Genomic DNA, 17480 nt, shown 5'->3' on the forward strand with positions numbered 1-17480 from the left:
GGAGGGAAGGAGGGGTAACGCGTGTATCTTCTGTGATAAAATTCTGACATACCTCTGCAATGAGAGTCATGTGGAACAGTCACGTGATGCCTTTATCATTTGGGCGAAGGCACTGAAACAGGTCTTGAAACGATACCTGTGCACCGTCAGCCAGTTCTCGACACCCGACAATCCTAAAGCCTTGTCTGCATCCCAGAGCGCAGGTCAATAAGAGAAGGTGCTGCTTGGCGACACGGGCCACAGCCACGTCCTCTTGCTGGCAGGGATTAACGAAGTAGCCAGTTAGACCCGTTACCAGCATCTAGCCTCTCTGGGCTGGTTGCTTTGTTCCTGTTGCCTCACTGCCCTGGGTGGGGTCCTGAGCCTTAAGCTGCAAACTTGTCCTGCCCAGATTTGTTTAATTGCATAGCAGAGAACTGACTGCTTGCTGGCTCCACCCCCTCACCTTCATTTTGCTATGGGTGTGTTGCAAATTAGATACCAGTGCTTATTTCCTGATGGAAGCAAACTAATCGGAGTGCTGTAAGGCTGGAATCAAACAGTGAAGAAGCAGGGGAAAGGTAAAGGAAGACAAGCGTACATGATCCTCTGGAGCCTATCTAAACAGAATTGCAGTCGTGTTGCTTTTGCAGAAACGTTAGATTTTCTTAGGGAGAAAAAGGAGTGGTTGAAGGTGAAGTTGAAGAGGGGTGAGGAAGGGAAGGTGTTGTGCTTAAAAACAAACAAATAAATAAATAAATAACCCACCTGCTTGGAGAGAACTTAGACAGAAAGCCAGGTCTTGAAGTCCTGGTGGAGCAGTCTCCAGTATTGCTGTCTGCATCCCAAGTGCAGGTCTGGTCACAGCTCCCTGTTTGAAGATGTAATCGCTCTTGGAGCACGCACTGGTACAGGCATGCACGCAGAAGTCGGATAAGGCTGAGGGATCCGATTTGCCCATGCTGAGCCAGATGTTCCTGCCACAAGGTGATAGAAATCTTTGCTGTTAGTCTCCACTTGCTCTTTTCTCCCTCCCACTCACCTACTTGATCATTCAGCATGGGGTATTTACTGGAAATGAAAGCCAAAGGCTAGTGGTTGAAGGTAAAATGCATTGCAATGCCCTCTAGGTCTCTTGCATACCATGAGCAGGGTGTGACCACGACAGTGCCCCAGGGCTGAGGCTGTAATGATGCATGTACCCGTATAGCAATGTCAGGTTCCTGCTCCCCCTGCCTCAGACAAAATTGGCAGGGCCTGTTGCACGTGCTGGAGTCCTTTCCCATCGCTGAGGAAGGTGGGGGGCAGGATTTGGAGCTCCCCAGCTGGGAGAACAAACATTATAAAAGCCAAATACATTAGAAGGAGCAACTTTCCTGAGGGTAGGGTACGGCACTAAATACCTCATGAGGTGTGTTTTCCCCTAAAACCATAGGCTGCTTACAAGCAGCTTCGCCTTGGTGCTTTGCAGTCTCTTGAGATGGAGCAAATAACTCTCTCCATGTTGGAGCACGACCAGCTTCGCATATCATCACACTCATCACGAGCTGGTGGAGTTTACAAGGCATGCCTTTGGCACAAATAAGCTTTCAGGAAGCTTGTGAAAGGTGAAGTCAACAGTAGCTCTCATCTTAGACCTGGGAGCATGTAAAAAGTGCACCTCCACTGCCACTAGCTGACTTCAGTGCGTCTGGTGCTGCGGAGAGGCCTGCTGTCCAGGAGAGCACGCACCCCGTGCGATGGGCTCCCCTCCACTCTAGTGACCCAGACAGTTGTTGGGGTAAGGGGCAGAAGAAACTCTTCCTTCCACCTTTGGGAAAGCGTCGACGTTGATCCTTGAGGTGTTTCTTTGAACCAGTTATTGGTGACTAACCCGCCTTGGATTCTGCACTCAGGAACAGCCAGTACCAGACTAATTTTCCTTTTAAAGTCTGAGAAGGTGCTGCCCAGGGCTAATGGAATAATCTTTAGTGATGCAATTGCTGTCTGTGCCTTATCTCTCCATTAAGTCACACCTCCCTGCTGCAGAAGTTGCCCAGTGCATCCTGCTGAGGCAGGATTATTTTGTGTTCAGGAAGCCTGACGATCTGGGTTCTGCTTGTGATTTGCTAAAATGATATCTGCAATAGAACTGCTGCTGCTTTTTCCATGTTTTTTTTTGGGGGGTGGGGGGGAGTTGTTTGTTTGTTTCTTGGAGGTGGTGTAGACAGAAGATTAATAATGGTTGCTTGTTGAAATGGGAGCTGACGCTGATGTGTGAAGGATTTTGAGATTCTTCATGAAATTAGAGAAATGGTTTTGTTTGGGGGTTTTTTCTCATGTGCTGTCATCAGCAGAAGGAAAAGGAGAGCAATTGGTGGGGAGAGGTGGAGGGCTTTCGTCACGGTTAATTGGTGGATGCAGTGAGTGTGTGGAGCTCAAAGGGTGAACGGCTTTGAAAACCCTGGCTGGTGCTGCAGTTGGCCTTTTGGGAGAGGTCTGCTTGCAGACAAATAGAAAGGCTCTCCACAAAGGTTGGTGCACAACTGCTTTGCGTTGCATAGGGAAGTGGATCCTGCCTCTGTCCCCCTTCCGAAACTGGCTGAGGAGACCGGTGCTCTGGCACAGGATGGTTTTATAAGGCAGAAGTTATAAACCTACTGATGCATTTTAATAAATGGATGGGATATGTTTTAAGCTTTGGAAGCTTGTCTTTTCCTTTGTATTGCTTGATACCACCTTTCCTTACAAACCTTGGTTTTGGTGCTAATTTTCAGTTGAAAAAGCATTGGGAAATGGAGGGGTTTAGTACGTCCGTAGCTAGAAGAGCTGGTGGTGAGCTGCTGCTGAATGCCTGTTTTCTCCATGCAGGAGAGGAGCTTTTCCATTGATTTGTGACTTGTTGCCAACTGGAACCTTGTTCCTTTGTTTCTTTCAAGGTGCTCTGAATGTCAGGATCCCCTCACTAACTGGTACTACGAGAAAGATGGGAAGCTGTACTGTCACAAAGACTACTGGGGGAAGTTCGGGGAATCCTGCCATGGCTGCTCTCTGCTGATGACTGGACCTGTGATGGTAAGGACACTGAAGGACTCCTGCCTGTCTCCAGCTCCTCCAACTTGGTTGGGAGTTGCCCTAGCTATTGAGATAAACAAATAAACTGAAGGTAATAGTCTCTTTGCTACTCTAATCTCTAACCAGAGATTAGAAATGAGGCTTGTGTTTGCATCTTCTAGATAGAGATTAGTTCTGAACAGGGGTAACTCTTAAAGGAGGGAGTTGTGAGGATCTGAAGCATATGAACAAAGAAAGTAAGGTGCAGAAATGCACGGGCATGAGAAACAGAAGGGTGATCAAGGGGACATCTCTTCAGTTTCTGTAGCACAGTGCTTCTGTCTCCATGGGGTGATTTTCCACTGCACTGCAGAGTCAAACCTCTCGGCCCAGGATAAGCAGCAGTTCTGGCTTTGGGGAAGGCTGCCATCCCAGTCCCACCTGCACTGTGGTCAGAGTGGTCTTCTGGCTGATGGCGTCTTGAAGTAGCGTTAGCCCCGATTGCTTTGAAGCATTGAACTCAGCCTGCACAATGCGGGGCTCACCTAAATGTTCCCCTCCTTGCCACAACCTTGCAGATATTTAACCTTGAAAACTGTCAAGAGCAAAACATATCCATTATTTTTCTAGAGCCTAAATAAAAGCAGCATGGTACTCAGTAATATGATTGCTACCTCAAAGGGAAGTACTGAGAAAAGTGCAGACAATTTCTCATTGCCTGCAGGAGTCTTTGCAAAATACTGTCAATAAGGGTAGTTCTCTTAAGGAAAACAGAAAAACAGATCAATGAATAAAAATATTCTTTAAAGGTATTTTTTTTGTTTCAGTCTCAGCTCGCCTTTTTTTCTGTCAGCTGGCTGGTAAAGTATCTGAATTAGTGCATTGCCTGTCTGCCAAAAAAAAAAAGCCCTTTCAGCTTTATTAATTCAGGCGTAACATTAGTTATCTTGCCAAGAGCAACTAAACAGGAGGGTTTAATATCTTGTTTACTAGGCTGCAGCAGACTATCAACTATTTTTGATAGTGGAGCAGCTGCCAAATACAGCAGAGGTTCCTGGGACACAAGCCTTGCTTTGCATGTTGACGTGTTTGTTTCAGAGAAGTTTGGCAAACCAAGTGGCCAGGACGGGGTTCAGGAAAGGTAAAACGGGCTAGTAAAAAAACTGCCACTTGACTTTGAGATCTGAACGAACCTGTGAATTTGAGAGGAAAGCAGTAGCTGCATCTGCTGACGGATTTTGGCCCTACTGAGCTACTCCCTTTTCTGTCTGTAGGTGGCTGGCGAATACAAGTATCACCCCGAGTGCTTTGCTTGTATGAGCTGCAAAGTGATCATTGAAGATGGGGACACTTACGCACTCGTGCAACATTCCACTCTCTACTGGTAAGACGGGGCTGCGTGCTTTGCCACCGAGCTGCTCCCTGCTGTACGCGTAAGCCGTGTTTAGCTGGCTCAGTGTGGTTCAGCCGAATGCTACGCTGCGGAATGCCAGGAAGCTGCCTTTTGAGGGAGGGAGGAACAGAGCAAGCACTAAAAACTAGAGCTTGTGGTCAATGAGAGAACTTAGAAGCGTGAGTTTGGCAGGGAGGGACAGGAGGCTGCCATCGTGACTTTCTTCACTTCTTTTAGTGGAAAATGCCATAACCAGATTGTGCTGACACCGATGATAGAAAAACACTCCACTGAGTCCCTGCGTGAGCAGCTGCCCTATACGCTGACCCTCATCTCCATGCCGGCAGCTACTGATGGCAAGAGGGGGTTCTCCGTGTCTGTGGAAGGTGGCTGCTCCAGCTATGCCACTGGTGTCCAGGTGAAAGAGTGAGTACGACAAGGTTGTGTGCAAGGTACCTGTCTGTGCAGAGGGAGCTGGTAAACATTCGGCAGTGCTGCTGTCCTGCCAGCTGCTCTAACTGCTGAGGGGACCCGTCTCGGCACAACAGGGACATATCTCGGCTAATAGCCGCTTGTGTTTGGTCTCCATTTCGCTCTTGTGACGGCCTTAATTGATAACTTTATTTCTCAGTGCTGTCTCCTTCACTGAACACAAAACATTTGGCGAATTGTAATGGACTAACAATTTTTGCCGTTGGGCAAATGAAGGGCTCTCCCCAAACCAGCTCAGACCTAAGCACTTGGTCTAATGGTAGCTCCCTGTGTTGGTAGATTAGCATTGGTTTATTTCAGAATACCGATATGAAGGGAAGCATCAGAGATCAAATATTTTTTATAATTTTGGCTAAACCGACTTCCCACACACACTATAATTCCCGTGTTTAGAGTTAACAGGATGCACATCAGCCCAGATGTCCGAAACGCCATCCACCCTGCAGATCGTATCCTGGAGATCAATGGAGCTCCTATTCGTACGTTACAGGTGGAGGAGGTGGGTAGAGTTCTGTTCTGAAGCCTCCTTCTCCTCTGCATTCCTACAGCTTTTCTGTTTCTCGGCACTGTTCTCCCACCCTACATGCAGTGTGTGTACACCCAGCGTACTCATGCTGACAGTAGGAATAAACATGAAGACAAGCTTTGCTACCACTTCCAGCTGAAGAGGAAAACGTAACAGATGGAAATGCAGTTAGGATGCAGTTCTGATTTTGTGGCGTTCAAACATGAAGGGAGGTAATAAGAAAAGTGTAGGGCTGTGACATCTCAGAGGACAGAGAGGCTGTGAAGACTCCTCATGCATTGCCAGTGAAGTCCACTGTTCTGCTCTTTCTAGAGGCAACTGCTAATAGACAAAGGCTCAGCTGATCCTAGGGATGAGCTTCCCATTGCAAAAAAAGTATTTGATGTCTGTATTTACAAGAAAATGCTTTATACAGATATCAGGTGGTGCTGCAAGAGTGTAGTGAGACCACCGTTACCGTCACTATGGAAGGGTTTTATTTACTGTTGGCGCTGAAGAGAACATTAGGAGCACAACAGACACCTCTCAGATAAATCTCCACGTAGCTTTTGCAAAGCTGCTTTTTGCAGCACTGTTCAAGATGGAAGCTTGTGTAGTTTTTGAGCACTTCTCAGAAAAAGGAAAAAAAAAAAAGTGTTTGGTCACTTGTAGCTGACCAGAAAGAAGAGGATTTGGATAGCATAAGGAACTTGTGTGTTGCCAGCTTGATTTGTCTGGTAGACAGCTGTGGTGTGCGCAACTAAACCACAACTATGGAGTGATCTCACTGAACTCTCTACTCTGATTCCTGAGGGACATCCTGCTGCGTCTCCTCTATCTCCTGTCATTTGCGTTCCTCCTCTCCGCTATCATCCTGTCCTTTGGTTTGATTGCAGGTGGAGGACTTGATTCGCAAGACAAGCCAGACCCTTCAGCTGCTGATAGAGCACGACCCTGTCTCGCAGCGCTTAGACAGGCTTCGTTTGGACTCCCATTTTCCCACCCACATAAAGCCGCCCATTTCCCCGCGCTCCCTCTCTCCACTGGACATCAAGGAGAACCTGGAAGGAACGCTCCGACGGCGCTCTCTCAGGTAAAGACTTGGAAGTGCTGCCTCCGACCCAGCTTGCCTTTGCCCTGGGCTGGGCTGCTCTGTGCCTAGGCCCTGCGATTGCAAGTGACTGCCGAGCCATGATTCATCTCTGCTATGAGCCTTGGTATAAACCACTGGCAACGCGGTGGAGAGCTTTAGATTCTGCTGTTGACACGTACTCTCTCCATTCCCTGTCAGGATGGTAAACTTTCCTTAATAAAAATAAGGAGCTCTACTTCTAACATAGAAAAGCTACTAAGTTTTACAGTTAGAAAATGTAAAGGTCAGATTTTTACCAGCCTTGAATGGCTGGGGAAGAATGTGTCCTTAAAGGGAATATGGCTGACACCTGGGATTTGGGAAAAATCTTGTCTTCCTAGACTGGGGCCCTCAGTTGCTCGTTTAGTCATTTACCAGTGTTTTAATCTGTGATTGGAGATGGCAAGTGCTGCGTCTTCACAGCTTCCTCCTCCTGTTCGCAGAGCTCCACCTCTGACTGCCAGTGCAGGAGATGGGGTGGTGTTAGGCAGCTCTGACTTGGAGGCTGCTCTAGGTTTGTAAAGAGCTTCCACGGTGCTGGGAGAGCATCTGGCTTTTCAGATACGGAGAGCACTGAAGCACATCTAGAAACTGGTCCCTTAGGAGCTAATGATGGGGTATGTTGGACCAAAAGTTTCCTAGCAGCTTCCCTGATCTTCCTGTCTCCTTTGTTTTCCAGGCGAAGTAACAGCATTTCTAAGTCTCCTGGCCCCAGTTCTCCAAAGGAACCGCTCCTTCTGAGCCGTGACATCAGTCGTTCTGAATCCCTACGTTCCTCTTCTAGCTGCTCCCAGCAAATCTTCCGGCCCTGTGACCTGATTCATGGTGAAGTACTAGGAAAAGGATTCTTCGGACAAGCCATCAAGGTGAGGGAGGTCCCCAAACATTGATCATTTACTTTGATTACAGCAATGTCTGCCTATCTCGGGATCCTTTGCCACTGTCTCAGGAGCCTTTGCCCTGCTGATAGCGATCAGTCTTGGCACTCACTTGGTTTGCTCAGTGAGATCCCTTTCTCTGTTTCATTCCCTGACCATGGGTGTCTCTGGCTGCAGGCGGTTTTGCCTTTGTCCCCTTTGAATGTCAGCCTTGGCCATACAAACTCATCTCCTGCGTTAGATTTAGAGCTCCAGAGTGCTTGTGTCAGAGCAACCACCTGGGTAAGGTGGGGAGAACAACCTACGCTTTCTCTTAGGAGCATCCTTCTTATGAAGAGGTGCATTCAACTCCCCAGTACAGCATTTCTCACCTACGCTGAGTGTGGCATGCTTGGGGGTTTGCCAGGCTGAGGTAGTGACCATCTCTGAACCCCCAGCAGAGCCTAAATGGCTTGTCAGCGTGGTGGTAGGGTCAGGTCTTGCATGCCTCTCACAATTAAAATCTCCATTAATAGCAATTCTCTTGTATTTAAGCTCTCCGGTCGTGACGGGGGGTGCTTCAGCAGCTCCTATGCTGGCATCCCTGACAGCATCAGGGGGCAGCTCCCTCTGCCTTACCAAGGCGCTGCGAGCTCCTCAGTACTCAGACTGCTATTCACCATCTCATGGGACTTCTCTCCTTACACCTGTATAAACTTCAGTTGTCCAGCCACCATCTTCATCTCGTGCTTTCACGGGAGGTGGTGAGCCAGTACTACAATCCCAATGCTTTTGATCCGTACTAATGAGCATATTTCTCTTCTCCTCTGCTCATAGAGAAATAACAGGTCCAGGTAAGCGGAACCTTTCCTCTGTCGCATGCTTTTGCCATCCGCGTCCCCACAGTTAATGGCACAAAGGCGTTTCTTTTCTGCTCAAATTACCCGATAGCCATCCTGTTCTGGTGCATGCTCTGGGAGTTAAAATTGCCCTCTTGGAGTTTCATCATGACACTTGTTTCAGTTTTGCTGGTATGTCAGCTTAAGAATTCCACTTAGCCTTGTCTTGTCTTTGTCTCTTCACTTCCCTTTATCTTTGGGTATTAGATATCCCTGGCTTTCATGTCCCTGGCTGAAATGTGTAGTGTTCCCTGGCTCGCTACCTGTATATGGATGCTTGATTTCAGACGGGAGCAGAAGAATATTGTTCTGTTGTGTTATTCCATGCATTCGTATTCCACCTATTCAGCCTTGCTGTGTCCATGGTTCCAAACAGAACTAGTGTGCCACAGTGTTTGCAAGAGCTCATAAGCTTCCTAAATACTATAACTGGGTCTTCCGTTCTCGATTGCAGTTCCGGAGGTTTTCTGAAAGGCTTTTTATTTTAAAGGGTATGAGGCAAAAAAGCGACACCTTTCTTGAGCTTCAGATTGACTGTTTTTGATGCAACAAGTACTGTATCTGGTCAGAACAGTTCCCTTTTGTTTCTAGAGAGAAGGTGGTTGTTTAGTTACCTGGAGATCTATCTTAGGGAGGCTGAGCTGTCCAAGTTAAGCAACTGAAGGGGAGAGGATTTCCAGGAAAACCTGCTCATCAGAACGTGGACCCTTTCTACTCACTCACGCACCCCATGCAAGCAAGGCAGAGCTGGTTAAAAGAAAATGCCAGGAACTAGTTGGATACAGGCAAACAGCTCTTCAGGAACTGGAAAGGCTTTCCTGATGTTTATGGCAGATTTCTGTGTGTTTGCCACCATTCTGGGACATTCCTTGCGGGTAGCAATACACTGCTCCCAAGGAGTATGGTATATAACCGCTTCCTGCCTTAACTGAGCAGCCTGTACATCCCAGTTCCGCTTGCACATGAGTAAGTTTGATAAGCTCATCAGAAACCATCAGGCTTCAGAGTCCCCATAAAACCAAAGCATGTACTAATGTAGTTTTGGCTTGTTTGGTTTGGTTTCTGATGCAAGTGAACGTTGCTTCCTTTGCTGATGCAGAATGTAGTTGTTAGGGTCTCTGTACAAACTGTGAGTGTGACGCTGGGCAAGTGCTTTCCGTAAGGGAACTTGAGGCATGCACAAGTCCAGAACCGATGCCTTCAGAGGCTTTGACAGCCTGTACGCATGCTCAGCCCTATGCTACCTAAAATGGAGACTTCAGCTCTGGTTCTTGGGATGCTGTTGATCTGCTGGTATGATCCTCTGTCAGCTTTAGGTAGTTTCTGTTTCACGTACAGAATCTTTGCTGAATTCTGAAAGGAGAAATTTTCTGCAGTTTTCTGCAGATCCCTGGGCTCTGAATTTTCTCCCATCTATATTCCTCTCTTTCAGAAGAGTTGCAAGAGCATTGGAGCTATGTATTCTTGAACCTTGCCTGTAGTTGTGGTTTCTGTTTCCACCAGGTGACTCACAAAGCAACAGGCAAGGTGATGGTGATGAAGGAGCTGATTCGCTGTGACGAGGAAACGCAGAAGACTTTCTTGACAGAGGTAGGAGCAAGATTTCAGAAAGCTTCTGAGCCAGTAGTGTGGTGGAACTCTCTTTTCCAGAGAGAGAGTGATCATGCCAGCAACCTGGCAGGAATCAAGGCGCTGAGGAGGGAGACGATCACACGGGGAAACGCTGACACGAGCTGAATGTTTGCTGCACTGAAGTGTGACTCACACTGAGCAATAGACATGGCTTCAGCTCCCAGTTCATTAATTTTTCAATGATAAAAAGCAGGCTGAGTCTGAGGCAAATTGAGCTGTGCAGTACATAAAGGATTTATCCCTTGAGCCTTGTGCATAAATACAAATTATGAGGGCCAATATCTGTAAGATATTTAAAACTCCAGCTGTATTTAAGCTAAACTATTTTCTTGTTCCATTCTCTTCCTTGGGGTGGGATGTCTCTGCTTCCCAGGTGAAAGTGATGCGCAGCCTGGATCACCCCAATGTGCTGAAGTTCATCGGTGTACTGTACAAGGACAAGAAGCTGAATCTCCTCACTGAGTACATTGAGGGGGGCACCCTGAAGGACTTCCTCCGCAATGCGGTGAGCACGGAAGCCGGGCAGACCTCTGCTCAATGAGGCTGACGGTGTGTTGTTGGTTGTATGAGCTTTATGGTGCTTGTTGTTAGTCTTCTCCTTTGGAGCTGTGGGGGAAAACTTCTTCTTAGCTGCGGGTGGCCTGAGGCAGGAAGCGCCTTCTTCCTGGGGCTGTATCGTCTTTCTCTGGCTGCTGCAAGACTCCCTGTTGCGGAGGAATTGCTGTCACCAGCTGGCCGGTAAGATGGTCCCTGACCATCGAGGACTTGTCTTTCAGGACCCGTTTCCCTGGCAGCAGAAGGTCAGCTTCGCCAAAGGAATTGCCTCTGGAATGGTGAGTCGGGCTGTCCCTCCGTCACAGAGCAAACCTCCAGGGTCAGGGTTAGCCGCTTCAGCAGGGTGGTGTATGGGGGGTTGTGGATGCTCCCTGACTGCTAGCAAGTGCTTGTTGAGGTCTGTAAATGTGAAGGGATATACTCGCCTGGGAACCCCTAACACCAAGTTTTCTCCCTCTGTTTCCAGGCTTACTTGCACTCCATGTGCATCATTCACAGAGACCTGAATTCACACAATTGCCTAATCAAGCTGGTGAGCTACGCCTCTGTTCCCCACAGCGTGCTGCTCTCCTCCTTGTCCTCTTCCTCCCTTGGTTTTCTCCACATGATGCTCCTCCTTCTGTCAGGGTGGGACTGATTTCATAGAGGCTTTTAGTGCCCTGAACAAGGGAGCTTCATCTTCACATAGGATCTTCCAGACTGATCTAGCTTTCACCGTTTCTTCATTCTGTTCTCTTACCCCCTTTCCTTTGGTAGCATCTCCTATTAACAGTCACGTTATGAGAGTTAGTACAGCTCTGTTCCTTATCTCAACTGGGAAATGTTCTCTACAGCTGCTTCTGTCCTTTTAACCACTTGATGATTTTTTTTTTTATTGGCGCTCAGGATTCAGACAAGTGCGCGGGTGTGTGCAGATGTGTGTGCTCTCTTTCTGAAATGCCAGGTCACAGATTTTTGTGTGGCTTCATTCCCTCAAGCCTTGCCCTTGTTCACTTGGCTGGAATATGAGATTAGGATGCAGGCTTCAAACGGCCCAGGATGAAAGCCTAGGTTAATTCCTGGCCAGGTAGAATAGGAAGGTCTGAAAGGAAAGGTCCAGGCTTGCCCTGCCAAGTGTAGCCAAATCAATGGGATTAGTGTTAGCGACCACACAGGAAATAAGACAATAAAGAGGGGAAATGATGAGTTGGGATCGTGAATTGGGTGTCTTACACCTGTCTAGACAGCTTGCTACACTCGTCTGGCTGTGGGAAGCCTTGCTAGTTGCCCTGACAGTTGATAGCGAACAGGAATTGCAGCCTCTCTGCTCCTGAGAGGAGCTGAGAGGAATTAGTGGCTTGTACTAAATCCCTTGTGTAGGATAAGACGGTGGTGGTGGCTGACTTCGGTCTGTCTCGGCTGATTGTGGAGGAAAGAAAAAAGCCCACTTTGGAGAAGCCATCTGCCAAGAAACGAACCCTACGCAAGAGCGACAGGAAGAAGCGCTATACGGTGGTTGGCAACCCATACTGGATGGCCCCAGAGATGCTAAATGGTAAGTTACTGATACCAGGGTGCAGGTGAGGACACAGCCTGTGACGAGGTGTAGGGATGATAGGATTACCGAAAGCTTCTGGCCCCTAGTAACAATCAAACTTATTAGAGCCTGTGGTTTTAGACCCGCTAATACGCAAGCTTATTTACACACAAAGGTACCCTAGCTGCGCTTCTCTTGCAGTACCTGACCTCATGAGCCTTTGTACCAGCCCAGGTAATGCTTGGCAGCAGGATTCTTCAGGAGGGTAACAGACCTAAACTTGCTATGGCCCAGATAACAGGGAAGAGGAAAGAGGCCTGAAATAAGACCGAACCTGAGATCGGTTTCTGTTATAGCTTCTGTTATAGCTTCATGCTTTGGAACTGCCTCTTTAGACAGGGGGTCCTTAAACTCCAGGATGAGGCTTATGTGTGCTGTTGCGTAGATCCAGGGAGAAGTCATCTGCTGCCAGGTTTGCTGAAGTCTCAGGACTGGGGTGGGAGTTGTCCAAGTGCAGGGAAATCTGGTTTTTGGCATGCAGCCCTCAATTGCATTAAGGATGAACTGTGTCCCTTAGAGGAGAAACTGCCCCTGCAGGAGTCAAGGTAAGCGTGAAATACAATGGATACAGTTTCCTCCTAATGAGCAGGTTGGTCTGACCAGGCTGGGCAGCTTGGCTGGCTGATACCAATATTGTCCAGCATAGTCCACCAGGGAATGGAGGACTGGGCTCCTCTCCGCCAGCTCAGCTCTTTTCCATATTGCTTTCTTGTGTGCTGTGGTTTTCCTTCTCTCAAGGCCTGCAGGCCCTACTGGAGTCTGAGGCTGCTTCTCAGAGCCTCTTTCAGACCTGGCATTTGTCAAGAGAAGAGCAAGAGTGTAGTCTGACATCACCTCTCAAAGCAAGGCTGTTTACTAGATATTGGCTTGGGAGGGGAGTGTCTGTAAGCAGAGAATGGCATGCTGGAGCCAGTCTGCTTTCCCAGATTCAAAGTGCTGCTAGCGTGTAATTTATTATCTCTGCAGTCACTGCAGCAGGGACTGGGCACTCGCTGGCTGCTGGGGAAGCTGAACACTGACTCTGCACTGTGGGGACACACAGAACAGCAATCAATGGAAATGGGCAGAAGCCTTCCATAGTTACCCTTAGCATTTGCTCAGACCTCTGATACACAAGGCTTCCCTGTGTTGTCCTGTAATTCCCCGGTAGAAGAAAGAAGCAGGGTTAAAATATGCGATGGCAGCATAGAGGAAGATGCAGTTGGTATGCATATCTCGGGGATTTAAGCCTTGCTTTGTCTCCTGTTTTAGGGCCCTCCAGGGAATAGGTTTAGTTAAGCTTTGGACTGGCAGCTCCTGTAATAGCTGGATGGGGAACATCTCTCTCAGAGCTGAATGTCTTATGTTTCCTGCAGGACAAAGCTACGACGAGACAGTGGACATCTTTTCCTTTGGGATTGTTCTCTGTGAGGTAAGAGCAGGACATTACGTGGCATCTTTGACGGACTTCACCCTCCCCATTGCCGTCTCTTTGCACGCGTTATATCAGCCAGTTCTGTGTGTCCCAGTGTGCAGTCTGTGCCCTAAGAGCACAGTGAATTAGGCTGGGAGTACAAGGTTACCCTGCCCCTGTTCCCTCAAGGAAGATAACGGTCTTGTAACGTTTTGGTCCCAGAGAGAGTTTCTTCCTGGACTGAAAGAAATACAGAGGTTCCTCCCGGACTGAGAGAAGCTGTAAAAATGTCCATCGAGTTCTGATTGAGCCCTGGTACCCATTTGAAAGTAAACATATTCCCTAAAACTGGGATACTTTTTTCTTTTTCTACTGCCTCATTAAAAGAACAATCAGCCACTTCACTTCAAAGAAGAGGAAACTGAAACCTCTTTGCAGGTCGATTAATGAAGCTTGCACCCTGAAGTCTGTTGGCTTGGTTTATGTCCGAGCCAATGCACAGTCTTACTGTTATATCAGGCTTTTCTGTCTGCAGAGCAAAGAGCAGCACTCAAAAGCTGCAAGGTATTTTCAGTTTAAAAGGTGTGTAAGGGAGCGGAAATACAGATGAAAGGTGGGGTGTCATGTGTACGGATAACACAGCAGTTACAGGAACACCAGGGGAGACCAGCACAGTTTCACCTTCAGGGTTTGGATGAAGGGGACAAAGAAAATGTCTGTGCATAAATCTTTGTGGCCTCATCTGGAGCTCTGTTTACACTGGGCCCTCCTCTCTCAGAGAATGTTGTGGTTCTGAGCGACAGATTTAGGAACGTGAGAAATCTGTATGCGGGATTAAAACAATTTTTTCATCTAGCAAAAAGACAAATAAAGAGGTAGAAACCTATGAACATCTTCCTTATCACCAAAGTAAAGATGCTAAAAAAAGAAGTTACACACTCAAACAGATAAGGAAATAACCCTGCCAAAATACATAATGGGCGTTCCACTGTCTAGTTACAGGATGTGGTTGTCCTGCTGAGTTACTGGCATAGAAAAGCATGTGTAGTTATATATAACACCCTTTTTGTGATACACGATGAGGCTTTAAACCTGATACTCTTCCCCATGTGAGAGTTTGTATTGACATTGACCTTGGCCGAGTCCAGATCACCCCAGAGCTCTCTGCTGTGGGCTCCTTCCCTCTTATTACACTTTGAGTCCCCTAGTGCTGGAGGTGGGGAGCACTGGCACTTCTCAGTGCTGGGGCAGGGCTGCTCTCTGTGCCACCCAGCCCTTTCCTGTGCCGGCTCTCGCCTGCAACCTCCTGGGCATTGGTTATGGTGGTTCTTCTCTCCGCCCCTACCCTCTGGCTGCGGGTGGGGTTGAACCTGCCAGTAACAGAGCAACTCGGAATTTGTGGTGCTGTTGACTTCACAGCATAGTTTAGGACAGGCTCCACAGACCGAGGAGCTTTGCTGGTGGTGTGGTAAGACTGTGTGAGAGGGGAGAGATGGGATGGTGATGCAGGTTGTGTCGATTACCTGCGATCGGGAGGGGCTGCATCATCCCCAGCAGCATACAGCACAGCAGCTGATCCAGCAGCGAGACACTGTCGAGCTCTCTGGGAGGTGTACGTCATCCTCTATCTTCTAGCAGAGAAACCCTGGGGAGAAAGAGAAGGCGTCTGGGCCTTCGCAACAGTGGCCACTTCACCACGTCTTGAAAAAGTTGTGTGTGAAGTTTGTCTGTAGGCAGGGCCTTGCTCATTCCTCTGTGCAACTAGCCCCATTGGAAAGGAGGAACGGTGTTTCTGCTCTTGCCTTTGCACCCTAATACTTTGAAGCAGCCTCTGCCCGATGCTGAAGTCCCCTGTTTGTTAACAGTCTGGAACTGTTGCTGTACTTAAGCACTCCTCTCATTTTTCCCTAGATCATAGGCCAGGTTTATGCTGACCCGGACTGCCTCCCACGCACACTGGATTTTGGCCTTAATGTCAAGCTGTTCTGGGAGAAGTTTGTTCCTGCTGACTGTCCTCCAGCCTTTTTCCCTCTGGCTGCCATTTGCTGCAGACTGGAACCAGAGAGCAGGTAGGTTTGGGGTCTGGAGGGCTCCTCTTTGTAAGCCTGAGGATGTGTCTGTATCCCCTTGGTGGAAGGATTGCTCTGCACAGAGGGTGGAAGAGGGCTGTATTCCAGCCTTCTGTGGGAATGCTCAAAGGCTTCCACATGAGGAGAGACTAAAGACTCATCAGCTTGGGAGAGAGGCTGCTGTATATGGTAGAGGTGTCTGAAACAATTTCTGAGACAGAGAGGGTAAAGGAGGAGTGATTGTTCAGGGTTTCTCACATACAAAAAGTAGGGGCAGACCTTGGCAGCAACTCTGAAATGTGAATACTTCATTCAATTTCAGTTGTTGAACTTGCAGCTTCAGAACAGTGTTGATGCCAAGTAGGTTCCAAAAGAGCCGGACCTCCCTGGTCATCGGCTGTAAAAACGGGTAGCCCCGACAGATGGGATCTTTGCCATCTCGGAAGCTGAATGGGGAGGGATCACATCCCTGCTCACACCTCTGTGCGCAGGACGGTAACCTGGATTGACAACTGGCTCAGCCTTTCCAGATGCTGTTCTGCTTCCTCTTTCCCACTCACATTTCCTCACTGCTGCTTCTAGGCCCCCTTTTTCCAAGCTGGAAGATTCCTTTGAAGCCCTCTCTCTCTACCTGGGAGAACTTGCCATCCCCCTCCCGTCTGAGCTGGAGGAGCTGGACCACAACGTGAGCGTGCAGTATGGACTGAACCGTGACAAGCTACCTGAAAACACAACCTAGTCAGCTCGTCCTGCTGCCTGCACCACTTCCATTGGAGTTGAGATGAGTGACGGGGAGGGAGATGCACTTCAGCCACTTCCAGGGCATTAATGGGGCACCACGCTGTGCGTTTGCTGCATTGCCTCTCTCTCCCCACCCAACACCCCTCCTTCTTGGACATCCTGATTCACTGTGGATTTCTGGCATGTTTCAGAAGCAAAAAGGGCCGTTTCCTGCCAACTGCACCTAGGAAAGCTGCTCAACACTATTTTTCTGGCTTGAGAAATGTTTCTCTGGCCTTTTCAGGCTTCTTTACTGTGGTGCCTTAGAACTTGGCTGCAAGCTGTGAAGCCACCCTGGCCTGTCGGCCAGGGAGGGAATTGCTGTAGGAGACTCTCCTGGGCAAGGACCAGCACTTCTGGAACCGCTTCTCCCACTGACTGCCCTGCTCAGAAAGCCGGGGACATCGGACATCCGGCAGAAGGCCCACCAGGACAGCGTGTATGTTTGTCCATGCGTTTTCCAGAGCAACCCACTGAGATTTTGGCCTCCGATGTGCATCAGGGGAGGGAGTGAAAAGCCCCAGGAGCTGGGCAGCTCTCCTGAAATACCTTGTCTGTGGGAAAGCGCCTATGAATTTTTGTTTTGGTTTGGTTTTGTGGGTTTTTTCCTCCTCTGTCTCTGAATACCTCCAAAAGCCTGCCTAGAAACACTAAGACTGAGCTCTGCTTGCCCCTCCTGATGGTGAACAAGGCGGGCAGCAAATGAGCCGCTCGAGCATCTTCAGCCCCTGAGCCTGCGCAGTGAGTTTGCCTGCCCAAGAACCTTAACCTAGGGGAAAGTATTTGAATCTGAACGTGTAGAACTGCACTAGGCACAGCTGTGGACATCCCTGGAGTGCTGAAGGTGCTTGAGCTCTCGGCCTGCGGACGTGAGGTGACAGAAAGGGTGGCAGAAGGTGCTCTTCAGAAAGCCCAAGGTCTGAAGTGGCTCAGACTTTGTGCATGGACAATGGCAAAGGGGGACAAGCCCAAGGTTACTTAAAGGATGGACTTGTGAACAGAAAAGTGCTGGAGAATGTCCCATCCTCCCAGGAGTGGCAGCTGGAGAACTAACAATTTGGTTGCCATTACCTCATCCTTTCCTGCAGGCTGTGCAAGTTGCTCCCTTTGAAGGTCCTTCTTGCAGCTGCTGCTGCAGCACCTGAGCTGATTCTCCAAGCAGTAACTTTCCTCAGGGTCATTCCC

The 17480-nt window shown here is 48.6% G+C and overlaps 1 protein-coding gene and 1 long non-coding RNA gene across 2 annotated transcripts in view; one reads left to right on the forward strand and one right to left on the reverse strand.

The window, feature by feature from the left end:
* The window catches only part of LIMK2 (LIM domain kinase 2), a 30531-nt gene extending 13158 nt beyond the window's left edge, over window positions 1-17373 (forward strand). Inside the window, exons 3-16 of the mRNA XM_082325157.1 lie at window positions 2898-3033; window positions 4287-4396; window positions 4643-4831; window positions 5291-5396; window positions 6299-6495; window positions 7214-7400; window positions 9794-9880; window positions 10296-10427; window positions 10699-10755; window positions 10944-11009; window positions 11837-12011; window positions 13409-13464; window positions 15358-15515; window positions 16098-17373. Of these exons, the coding sequence (XP_082181283.1) occupies window positions 2898-3033; window positions 4287-4396; window positions 4643-4831; window positions 5291-5396; window positions 6299-6495; window positions 7214-7400; window positions 9794-9880; window positions 10296-10427; window positions 10699-10755; window positions 10944-11009; window positions 11837-12011; window positions 13409-13464; window positions 15358-15515; window positions 16098-16254 (1813 nt within the window). The 3' untranslated portion in view covers window positions 16255-17373. The remainder of the gene's footprint in view (window positions 1-2897; window positions 3034-4286; window positions 4397-4642; window positions 4832-5290; window positions 5397-6298; window positions 6496-7213; window positions 7401-9793; window positions 9881-10295; window positions 10428-10698; window positions 10756-10943; window positions 11010-11836; window positions 12012-13408; window positions 13465-15357; window positions 15516-16097) is intronic.
* Window positions 919-17423, reverse strand: LOC309596662. The gene is made up of 3 exons (XR_014229603.1): window positions 17367-17423; window positions 14970-15091; window positions 919-956 (listed from the first exon to the last, which is right to left on the reverse strand). It is a non-coding gene; the product is annotated as an uncharacterized lncRNA (long non-coding RNA).
* Window positions 17424-17480: the final 57 nt, after the last annotated feature.

Source organism: Platalea leucorodia, assembly GCF_965183815.1.
Source record: "Platalea leucorodia genome assembly, chromosome: 12".
NCBI classification, from domain to species: Eukaryota; Metazoa; Chordata; class Aves; order Pelecaniformes; family Threskiornithidae; genus Platalea; species Platalea leucorodia.